The sequence below is a fragment of the Equus caballus genome, chromosome 15 (assembly GCF_041296265.1).
Source record: "Equus caballus isolate H_3958 breed thoroughbred chromosome 15, TB-T2T, whole genome shotgun sequence".
NCBI lineage: Eukaryota > Metazoa > Chordata > Mammalia > Perissodactyla > Equidae > Equus > Equus caballus.
The window spans coordinates 90,953,146-90,965,106 of record NC_091698.1 but is presented as its reverse complement, the minus strand read 5'-3'; the positions used below and the strand labels follow the sequence as shown (position 1 = coordinate 90,965,106).

At 39.6% G+C, this 11,961-nt stretch overlaps 1 protein-coding gene across 1 annotated transcript; it reads right to left on the bottom strand.

Moving 5' to 3' along the window:
- Nucleotides 1-4,281: 4,281 nt before the first annotated feature.
- On the bottom strand, nt 4,282-10,012 carry TTC32 (tetratricopeptide repeat domain 32). The gene is made up of 3 exons (XM_001503379.6): nt 9,026-10,012; nt 5,415-5,581; nt 4,282-4,681 (listed from the first exon to the last, which is right to left on the bottom strand). Exons 1-3 carry the CDS (start codon nt 9,175-9,177, stop codon nt 4,554-4,556), a joined length of 447 nt encoding a protein of 148 aa, XP_001503429.1. The 5' UTR covers nt 9,178-10,012; the 3' UTR covers nt 4,282-4,553.
- Between the last annotated feature and the right edge of the window lie 1,949 nt (nt 10,013-11,961).

Genomic DNA, 11,961 nt, shown 5'->3' with positions numbered 1-11,961 from the left:
GCCCCTAGAGAATGAAACGGTCCCCGGGCGGATCTGCCGGGCTGTGCTAGCACGATGTTGAAAGGACATGCAATCCTCCTTTTGTCTTATTTATAAATGTTGGATGCGTTTTCTTAACATAAGATACGAATTTACATATTGGCAGCTGCAGCTTTCAATTTTCCAAATGGAGTTTGCTCTTAACATTAATCTACTTTTCACCATCTTTTGTGTCTGTTTTCAATCAGGCAGGAAAATTACCAACAAGCAATTCTAGAATTGCAATAATGTTCCCTTATAACAACTAAATATATTTTTGTATTGTTTTGGTACTCTCCCTTGATGGGTACTAAAAATTTTATGAGCAATTTAAACTTTGTATCCAGACAAAAAAAAAAAAAAATCACATATCTGCTTTGCATTGATTCAGCAACAAAAAATCAATTGATACTAACTGCCGTTTCGAATGTTTATATGAATTTTAGAGATAACTTTGGGCAAGTTACTGAATTTCTTAGCCTCAGCTTCCTCCTCTGTGAAAAAATAAGACTTTCTTCACTGTACTGTTGTATGCATAATTGCATGCTGACAGATAGAAACTGGGCTTATACTGCTGTGCTCTTCTTCAGTGTTATATACACATTCACAGGTCAATTTCTGCTTGTTGGGCTTCCTTGTAGGTTTGGGGTTTCTCACCATTTGCCTTTTGCTACATGGATGTGTCCTTTTATCTTCTTGTGATTTTTAAAAGTGTAAACTATGTTTTTTAATGTTATCAATTGCTTCGTTTTTCAAAAAAAAATTAAATTGTATTTCTCATCCATCTTTCTTTTTTGTAAAGAATGAAAGGGTGTTTTTTGAAGTCTCCTAACATTAGATGTGAAATTTAACAAATCTCTCTCTCTTTCTGACCAAATGCCATTTTAAATTGGAATCCCTCTCCTATAATTTATTGTCACATTTTTGAGAAATACAGAAAACACCACGTGAATTTATCTAGCAGCCGTGAAAATTGCACACTGAGCTCATGTAGCAGCTGCTCAGTTAGCTCCTCACTAGGCTCTTGAAAAGTTATGGCATGTTTGTCAACAATTCGTTTTTTTAAATAACAACCTGTTCACTCAAACGCATCCAGTAAATACGCTGTAAGAAGTCAAATTTCAACGTCAGCCTCAGGCAGAGCCGGACTCTCCCCCTTACTCGACACGAGTCTACAGCCGGAGACCAGCACGTGAACCGAACTAGACCCGTGCGCTCGCCGGGACGGGACGGGAGGCGGCAGCGTCTCAGGACCGTCCAGCGGCTATGCGTGTGCGGCGGTGTTCTGGAGCATTCTCATGCGTACTATGCCCAAAAGTGTTTTTCTGTGTTATAACTTCATTCAGTGTAGTTTGCATGCAAGAGGACCATGAGACCCAAAAAGTTTCAAAAATTGGTTTTAAAAATGGTACAGAAATTGAAAATACTTAAAAACAATTGCATTGTACACTTTAAATGATTAAATTGTATGATACGTGAATTGTATCTCAATAAAGCTGGGGTTTTTTTAGTGGTGCAGAAAGAAGAAAAACATTACTATGTATGGTAAGCGTTCATGCCATTCCAATTTATGTAATTGTTGTATATGTAATTACGTAATTTCAAATTATTACATAAATTTGTTTTCATTGCTCAATTGATATATTTTTCTGTCTGTGAAAAGTATTTGGGCAGCTTAGGCTAAAATGCAATTCATAATTTTTCCGATCAAAATTAATGTAAATTTTTTTCACTTAATGGCTTTTCACGTCTCAGAAGCATTTTAAGGGACAAATTAAAGCTGTTAAGCAAGATATAGGTTTAATTATTTGAAACTTAGAGTTAAATTTCTAAGGAGATTATAGACTTGGCAGAGATGGCGATGCTGAGAGGAGGATCAGAGTAAATGCTGAAATGATTTGCCCTGAGCGGCAGGGTTGAAATATATCACGCCCACTGAGAAAGACTTCAGACCCGCAAAACGGCAGGGGGCCAAACTATGCAGAGCGTTGGGAGGGTAGAGAGCCAGTGAAAGGCAGAAAAACCAGGAAAAATCTAGAAAAGGGCAAACAGATGATTAAAAGCTGACTTGGAAATTTAGTTTGCTAATCTACCAGCTGGACTGTAGTTTGCTATCATAAAGTCAATCCATAGGCTTCATTCAGTCACAGATTTCAGAAAAAAAAAAAAGAGCTCCATGCTTGAGTAATTTTCTAAGCTCAAAAATAACTTAAATCCATTTATCTCTTACCTTACTTTGTGGAGGACAAACCTTGTAACAAACCACAATTTTCTGCCTTGTTTTTGCAGAGAGAAAAACTGGAAAACAGTATCATTTGGGAAAAAGGAGAGAGCTCAACAAATACTGAAATGTGGGAAATGTGAACGACAGCAAACACAAAATACTCTCTCTAAGGCACACAGCAAAGGAACTATTTAGTCAACCAGAAATTTAGAATCTGAATGTGTAATGTCTAAGTTTTGAAGAAGATAAATGAGGAAAATATATTATTCTTTAGTTATTTCCAGTAACTTGAGAAAAACACGTGCCTGGTTCCAAATCAGCAAGTGCCGATTCTGAACTTCAGCGACTTTTTTTTTCTGACAAAGGAAGAAAAAACGTTGAATAAAACCCAACCAACCAAATGAAATTTTTTGACTTTTTTTTTCACATTACACCTGATCCCAGTCAAGAATAAAGAGAAAAGAATATGAGCTAAAAGAAAGTAAAGTTATTGAAGCATTTTTTAAGTATTTCGTTTTCTGGGTAGAACGGCTTTAAGCTTTCCCAAGGTCTAGGGACCCTGCTTTTCTAAAAAAAAACAGTTTTCTTAAGAGGGATTTTTCTACATTTTAATGCAGTTTTATAAATTCTTTTAAAGACATGTCCAACAAATGGAAAGATAAGTCATACAGGAAAATGTGAATAATCCCAGAAATATAGACTTTCAGTTTCCTTCCAGACTTCATTTCCTTTTAATATTAATTCACCTGCAGCCCAAATTCTCCATGTGTTCTGCCAGATACTATTTATGAACTACACACACGGCAATTACTTCTTCGAATTCATGACATCACTTAAAAAAACCCATCAGGCTGATGATGGTGACGGCATCTGAGGCCATAGAAGTCACTCTGCGCCTACCTCTGGAGACTCTGGGCAAACTCACTCTCCTTTCTCCCGATTAGGGTAACTTCCACCCCAGAACAGTTTTTCCACAGCAATAACAAACTAGTTGGACAGATCCTGAGATGCAGGATCTGTATCTTTGAAGGCCAAACCTCAACAATAAAAACAAAAAACTGTAGATGAGACATGGCTGGCTTGGGCTTGTCTTCCCTTCAAATTCTTCCCCAGTTCTTGATCGCTTCATCATAGCCTAACTCATTTGTTGGCAGCACCAAAATAAAACAGATTTTTTAACACCTTTAAATAAAATAGATTTCTTAAAACCTTTATATTTACTAAGCACTTTCCTTCAGTGCCTCACCTCTCTATCCACCCCATCCCATTCCCAACTTATTAAAGATTAGCAGTGCCTGGCTTATAGTAAATTGTCAGCAAATGTTGATGATGACAATAATTATTGTCATTATCCAGAGGCAGAAGACTATGTTCAGTATTTAAATCTTAATCTATCTTATCGAGGATTACTAGAGAAAATCAAATGTAAGCTGAATTCTTTCAAATTGCTCTCCTGTGGGACACGTGTTCCTTTTTAAGCCCCCATGTTATGTCTCTCTAGCCTAGCTATAGAAAATAACTTTGCTCTCAAAGCGAATGCCATGGGGAGAAAATGGGCAAGGGACTATTCTAGATTAAAAGAATGCAAAGAGACATAACAACAAAATGCAATGTAACTTGATTGCCTCCAGAACCAGAAATAAAAATCTACACAAGACATTTTGGAAACAGTTGGGGAAATTTGAATATGGGCTGAATGTGGATGATATTATAGAATTACATGTTTTATTAGTTATTATAATGGTATTGTGGTTATAAAGGAGGATGTCTCTGTTCTTAGAAGATGTAGGCTGAAATATTTAGGGATGAAATATTGTGGTATCTGCAACTTATTTTCAAGTGGTTCAGGAAAAAAGTTATATTTAAATATAAAGAAAAAGCAAATGTGGTACAATATTAACAACTGGTGACTCTAAGTGAAAAGTTTATGTGTTTATTATATTATACTTCAATTCTTCTGTGGATGTAAAATATTTAAATAAAAAGTTGGGAATAAAAAAATAGCAAAAGAATAGTTTTACTGAAGAAAATGCCACACATTTCTTTAAATATTTTACTGTAATAATACACAATTATACATTGCTATTACTTATTTACAGTTTATAAAAGCACACCTATACAACATAGTTTCTCAATCTGAAATTCGCTTCCTATATACATTATTTAACTTTCAGTGTTAATGCATGAATCTCTTTTTCATAAATATAAATCAAAACAGCTCAACACCTAAATTAGAGACAATTAAATACCAGGTGTAAAGATCTTGAGTTAATATTTCAATTAAGTTAAAATTTTCAATAATTTTTTTTTTTTAGTAATTTCTTCTTTGTTTTTCTTCTTTGTCCAAAAGAGTCTGTTTTAAGCTCAAAGTAGCATCTTGAAATCCAGGATTTAAGCCTAATACCTTCTTGAAATCTTCCAAAGCATCATCAAAGTATCCTGTACCAGAACCCAAAAAATGGAAAAGAGGAAAAAAGCTGAATATTTCTATATGTTATTCATAGCAAAGTTTGGATCTATACTTCTGCTTCTATATTTACAAGCTTTCAATCACTCCTAGTAAAGGAATTTTTTTTCTCTTTATAATGATACAGAGATGTGTATATCAAAGTAATTTCGTGTACCTTTACAGAATAATACATAAAATTAGCTACGAGTTTATCTATTGAGATTTAAAAGGTAAATAGCATAGAAACAGAAAATACCAACAAAATGATATCATCTGTTTTACATAATTACAGTAAAAGTAAGAAACAGGAAATTCATTTTCTTTTTAACACTTTAAATGTGAAACAGTATCTACAGCCTCTTTAATCAAAGGATCTCAAGCCTCTTCACTTTGTATTGTCTTGTGACCCTTCAAAGATTTTAACTCAGAAAAGTTCCACAGGTGAGCACCAGCATGAGCCTCATTTTGAAGCTGGGAACGCACGGGCTCAAAGTAACGGGGTCACCCTCATGGGGTGGGTGCAATGCCCACCCGTGCTCCGTTGTGGTCTGTAATGCCTGTCGAAAGCCTAAAATAAACACAGGGACACTTCCTTTGTCCCAGGCTCTAAACCTAAATTTCACATAACTTCACGACTTGATGATGGCTACATTAGTTTTACAACATTTGAGAGCTCTGAATTAACAGAACATCGTCAAGGACAAAAGAAAAAAAAAATCTTACCTAGCCTATACAATATCAACCCTCTGTTGTAATATGGAACCTCAAAATCGGGTTGGACTTCTATGGCAGATGTGTAGTCATCCATGGCTTCATCAAAATCAACCCTGAAGTATTTGATTTGCCCCCTGTTGTTATATGCAGTAGCCAAATCCTCAGGGCTGCATTTACTGTAAACAAAAAGTTCACATTAAAAAACACCCTGTTACCAAATTCTCATTTCCACTTTCATTCTCTTTTGGGTGTTGTCAAACTTCACAGCCGATAACATGCAGTATTGACACTGAAAAATCAAGTGGAAGAAACAAAATGCAGAGAAACAAAGCTGTGGAATCAATTTTTGTTTAATCCCATTACGTACTTTTGTAGGATTCTGTAGCCCTACAGCGTCAACCCGGAAAGCACATTCATTTTACAGCTTGTTCAAAGCCCAAGTTCACTGCCAACTTGTTAGCTCAATATAATATTAAAATGATCGTTCATTTTCTAAGCACATGCCAGGAGGGCAAAGAAGACAGATCAGATCCATATCGACCAAGGAGAGAAAGCCAGCCCAAAGTCCAAGTTCTCTACGGACAGGTCACAAAGTGAGTCATCAAGTTTATTCTTACATTTGTTAAGTGAGCTCAGAACAATGAGATCTGAAATCATTTTCCAACAATAAAGAAACACAAGTTAACCCTAAGTGAAAATTCAACAGGCTGATCCCCAGCGAGTGCTCTCTGGAGACAGATGCCCTCCCTCCAGCCGTGGCTGGGATGCTCCCCAAGGCCAGACTGACTGCCTGCTCGAGGCTGTCAAGGCTCCGGTCCACTCTGGTGGTCCTGTGTGCAGAATCGGCCCCGCACCTGAGGGCTCCAGAGGCTGCCCCAGGAGCTTTAAGGGAGTGGACTTTCCTGTGCCGGGTTGGACTCCCAGGCAGCTCCGACGGGCCATGAGCTCAACAGGTCAAGCCCTCTCCCCAGCCCCTGCTTGGGGAATCATTTGCACAGAGAACTTTAATGGGCTCTGCTCTTGTCAGAGATGATTCTGTTTTCTTTTCTTTTTTTCTAAAGGGACTCTCAAATTGGAGCCAAACAGGGAAGATGCACGTTAAACTCATCTGTCATTTCTTTGTTATACCCCATAGTGCAAAGTATAGTGTGACTGCCGTGAGTGTGACTAAAATTACTTCTCTTAACATCTTGATCCTTGAGATCTCCAACAGTGACTGTAACTACTGCTGCCATAGGAGCTACTCAGAGCCTAGAGGTCTCCTTGAAGTCTAAGTTTGCTTACAATGGAGAGAAGCCACTGCAGCTTTAGAAAATTCTGTTTCTGCGAGCTACGACTGAGAGAGACTGGGTACAGGACGCTTCTGAATGCCACTGGCACCAGTGTCAGAACCTACAGAACAGGAGGGCACGCTCCATTCATCTCTCTCTGTTATGACAGTAGGTGAACCACTCCCAGCAAGGAGTTTTAAGAAAAAATGCAGCCTCAGGACTCCAGTAAGGTTTTAGTCATTAAGTTTCTAAACTTCTTAGAAATTTCTTATATTCAGAGGATCGTAGAATGTTTGATTTAGATCTCATTACAACAAATTCTGAAAGCCTATTTTTCATGTGGAAATTGTTTCCTATTTTAAAGGCATGGGCTAAAAGTTGAAGCCAAAATTATTTTTTTGTAATAGTGAGATTTTGTAATGATAGTATTTATCATAATGGAATTTAACCTAATCCAAATGTGTATTTTTAGCATTTTCAAACTTTAGCAAAAAAAAATTTGGAAATTAGGTTTATGGCTAGGCTGTACTTTTGGATATTAAAAGAAAATGTTATAAACCATTCAGAGTGGCAGGCATTCAAAGATTGCAAATACTGTTTCAAAATGATTCAGTGACCCAATATTTCAAAAATTAAATTTAAACTCCAAAAGATACATTTAAGGAAAAAGTTTGAAATGACAGAATTCGGTTTCAATCCATGAGTTCCTAGAAGAATTTCAGAACTGTAAGGGAATAAAAAGGTCCATTCGGGCATACAGAGCTCCCTTCTACGAAATCATCGAGATCTCTTCTGTGCTGCTAAGGGGGAGAAACTACATTTGCTACAGACACACATTTGTGCTGGGACACCGAGATGCACAAAGGAGGAGTAACAAAACTAGATGGCATCAATACACCTGTTGCCAATGAATACTTTTTGAAATCTACTAGATAAGACTATTCTTCGAGCTTGAAACAAGGATGGAAAACTACACATTCTATACTGACTACTTTTTTTGGCCAGGGGGTGGCGGCGGGGGGGGGGGGGGGGGGGATGGTGGGGCATCTTATTGCCTGTTCAGAAATTTCAATTAACTATTATTCTGGTGTATTATTGAAATGAGAAAACAATTTTATTTTCCTAGTTTAATTCCACATGAGTTTAACAAACAGGATAGGAATCTTAAGCCTCATACAAAAGACAAGCTGGCATCCTGTCAAAGAAACCAAATCTTTGAGGGGAGAGGGTGATGGTGCAGACAACTCGAAACTGTCAGAAAAGCTGTTCATTTAACCCTGGTCTGTTCTTTCGTGTCTCATCCTGGTCCAGTCCACACCATCAACAAGAACAACGAAGGCAAAACTTGGAGTAACAACAAATGCTACACATCCAGGCATAAACTCAAGATAGTTTGGACGAGCAGGTCCTAGAGGTGAGGATGCTAACAACACAAAAAGACATCACGTGCCTCCTGGTGGAAGTACACACCACCACACATGAAGTATTCTTGCCATAACACTGGATCTGACTTGGAGCAAACCTCAAGATTTAACTACCAACTCACAAGCAATGTAGGGCACAGGGGACCATATTAAATGACGTCAGGGAGATGAATTCAGCAAATCCAAATATGGGGAGTTCTCAGGACACACCACTCGGTTTCCTCAACAAAGAAACTGCAAGGGAAAAAAAAACAAGGGGAGCCTGATAGATTGAGACCTGCTGTGCATTCTGCCTTGAACCAACTGCTAAAAACCAAACAAACAAACAAAATAAACTTTATTGATTAATCAGGAAAGTTCCAACACTGACTAGGTATTTGATATGAAGAAATTATATGATAATAATGGTTATGTCTTTTTAAGACTCCTTACTATTTAGCAATGCTCTCTGAGACTTCCATGGATGAGTAATAGTCTGGAGGAGATAATACTCAGGGCGCGTGACGGTTACCCGGGGGTTCATTACACTATTTTCCATATATTTACTTTTTTTTTCATAAGTGAAAAACAAACCAAAACACCGTTGCGATGCTGTGGCTGGAATCGCGGCACCGCGTGCCCGCGTGGCACCACTCGCGTCCCCTCGCCTCACCGGGTCCCCAGATCCCACATGCAAAAAGCACAGGTGGAGAAGCCCTATCCGCTCTAAGTCTCAGGATCCGAGAGGGAGTAACAGAGGAGGAGGACACCGGGGTGGGGCCAGCCGGCGTCCCGGAGGGAAGCGCCCGTCACCGCCTTCCTGGGAAGACACCTGCCCGCTCCGTCCTCGGCGCCCGTGAACTCCCAGCGGCGAGCAGAGAGGCTGGAGGACCCCCGCCTCCCCCCTTGGGGAGACGCCGCCGCCCCTATTTCTCGCGATACTTACTTCCCGGGCGCCGCTCCTACCGAACCCGCAGAGAGGCACCGGCGAATGTAAGCGGAGTACAGCGCCTCGGCTTCCGCATACTCGCCCTTCTCGAAATGAGCCTGGGCGAGTGCTAGGGTTGCGTGGCTCTGTTGTCCTTGCTGCCCTTCCATAGCAGCCGGAGGCCTACCCTGACATGTAGAAAGAGGATTGACTTCTGATAGATTAGAGGCGGCACAACAGACCCACTTCCGCACCCCGGAATTTAACTTGACAGAGAAACCTCGGCGCTAGTGCAGGGAGAAGTTTGTGCCTTCGGAGGACCCGTCGTCTCGCGAGATCAATACTACGCTGCCGGCGAAGATATCCTGCGGTCCTGGAAAGCTTGGACACGCTCTTAGGAAGCGCAGTTTTGTTACTACGGCTGGTCCCGCCTGCTCCGTTCCCCAAGAAAGCAGTAGATCGATGGTCGTAAAGTGGTTTCCAGGTCCGTGGTCTCATGTTACGAGGAGCTTGTCCTTTGTTACAGATACGGGAGGCGGGGAGCGGCTGGCTGTGCCGGAAGCGGAAGAAGCCTTGGTTTGTTTACGAATGGCCGCTTAGCCTGGGGACTCACTGCAGTTCTAGTGTCCGCCCTCAGCAAAATACCCAGCAGAGGATGTTTTGTGTAGGCTGTGGTTACTCTGAGACAGTTTGTGTTGAAATCCCATGAGCTTACTTGTCCCACGGTCCTGAGTCGGAATTCAAACCCTACTATTTATTTACTCCAAAACCCCTAGATTGCCAACTTCTCATTTTGGAACGTCTGAAATAATGTACGGGTTAATTAAACCGGATTTTAATTGTTGGCAATCTGTGATCTATGATGTTAGTTTACATTCTTTGGCTGTTTATGCCAAAAAGAAATCCAGATAGAAATTTATTAACTACAATATGTTTAATTCAACAAAAAATTATGTAAAATGAACAATCCAGAGAGGAGATTAGGAAAACAATTCTATTTACAAGAGCATCAAAAAGAATAAAATACTTAGGAATTAACCAAGGAGGTGAAAGACTTGTACAATGAAAACTACAAAACATTGCTGAAATTAGACATAAAAAAAGCGTCCTTTGTTCATGCCAACGCAATCTACACATTCAGTAGAATCCCTATCAAAATCCCAATGATGTTTTTACAGAAATAAAAAAATCCATCTTAAAATTCGTATGGAATTTCAGGGAATCCCAAATAGCCAAAACAATCTTGAAAAAGGACAACGTTGGAGGACTCACACTTCCTGCTTTCAAAACTTACTACAAAGCTACAGTAATCAAAACAGTGTGGTATCAACATAAAGACAGTCTTTTCAATAAACAGTGCTAGGAAAACAGGATATCCACATGTAAAAGAATGAAGTTAGACCTAAATATATAAAAACATTAACTCAAAATGGATTAAAGACCTAAGCATACGAGCTAAAAATGTAAAATTCTTCAAAGAGAAACTTAAGACAAAAGCTTCATGACATTGGATTTGGCAGTTTCTGGGATATGACACCAAAGGCACAGAAAACTAAATAAACTGGACTTCATGAAAATTAAAAACTTTTGTGCATCAAAAGAGTATCAACAGAGTAAAAGGACAGCCCAGAGAATGGGAGAAAATGCCTGCAAATCACGTATCTGATAAGGGCGGGCAATGCAGAGATGGAACTTCTGTGAGGCAGGCTGGCCTAGCGTGTCCACCTACTCAGAGAACACACAGGGGATTCTGACATGGTGTCTCCATCTCTTGAGAAGCTCTGGTCTGTAGGACACTGGAGGGCCCTGCCCTGAAACTGAGGTGCTGGGGCCAGGCTCAGCTGCTGCCCCTCTCCAACTCTCATGCCATCTTCCATGAACTCCATCTGCACTTGGTGCTCCCCCTGTGGGATGGCATCACCAAGCCTTCCCTCCACCAGCCCACCCAGAAATACAACCGCAACAAGGTGATCTGCTAAAAGTGTTATGCTCAATTGCAACCCCATGCTGTCAACTGCCACACCAACAATCTGCACCCCAAGAAGAAAGTCAAATAAGGTCCCTCCACAGGCTCCTTCTCCCCCAACAGGGCAGCCTCCTGCCTGAGCCCCATGGCCCTGAGGCCTCAGTAAAGCTTCCCTTTTGTTGACTGGAGCAGTTTAAAAAAAATTATATATGTATACACACACACACATTTTTATATAGAGAGAGAATTCCAGAATATAGAGAGAACTTCTAAAACTCAGCTTTTCCAGAGTGGGTGTACTATTTTACAGTCCCACCAGTAATGAATAAGGATTTCAGTTGCTCCATATCCTCACCAATACTTGTCAGGTTTGTTTGTTTTGGTGAGGAAGATGGGCCACGAGCTAACATCAATTGCCACTCTTCCTCTTTTTTTTTCCTCCCCAAAGCCCCAGTACATTGTTGTATATTCTAGTTGTAGGTCATTCTAGCTCTTTTATGTATGATGCTACCAAAGCGTGGCTTGATGAATGGTGTGTAGGTCCATGCCCAGGATCCAAACTGGCAAACCCCAGGCTGCCAGAGCAGAATGCATGAACTTAACCACTCAGCCATGGGGCTGGCCCCTTCACTTGTCAGTTTTAATTTAGCTTTTATAGTGGGTGTGTAGAAGTATCTCATTTTTCTCTAAATTCTGCTAAATTTTTCTAACTAGAAATTTAAACTATGCCAAGGAAGAAATGAATAGTTAAATAAAATAATAACTCCAAGCCTCTTAATGTCCACTTTTTCTTTTTAATTTTAGAGAAATCTCTTAAGAATAGGTCTTGTTATGAAGAACACTTACAGTACTAGAATTTCTTCAGTTTCACCTGTTTTTTCTTCTCCTAAATTCAACTAAAATATAAATTAATGCCTTTTTTTAAAAAAAGGTTATTAAGACTTTTTATTTTCTCATCTGTACATATTTTTTAAATTTTCTACCATGA

Bases quoted from the DNA above. Each gene is read 5' to 3' on its own strand.
- TTC32 (XM_001503379.6), bottom strand. From the start codon at position 9,177: ATGGAAGGGCAGCAAGGACAACAGAGCCACGCAACCCTAGCACTCGCC. The intron at 5,582-9,025 runs GTAAGTATCGCG...TTTTGTTTACAG, and splicing joins GTAGGAGCGGCGCCCGGGAA to TAAATGCAGCCCTGAGGATT. The intron at 4,682-5,414 runs GTAAGATTTTTT...GTTCTGGTACAG, and splicing joins GTTGATATTGTATAGGCTAG to GATACTTTGATGATGCTTTG.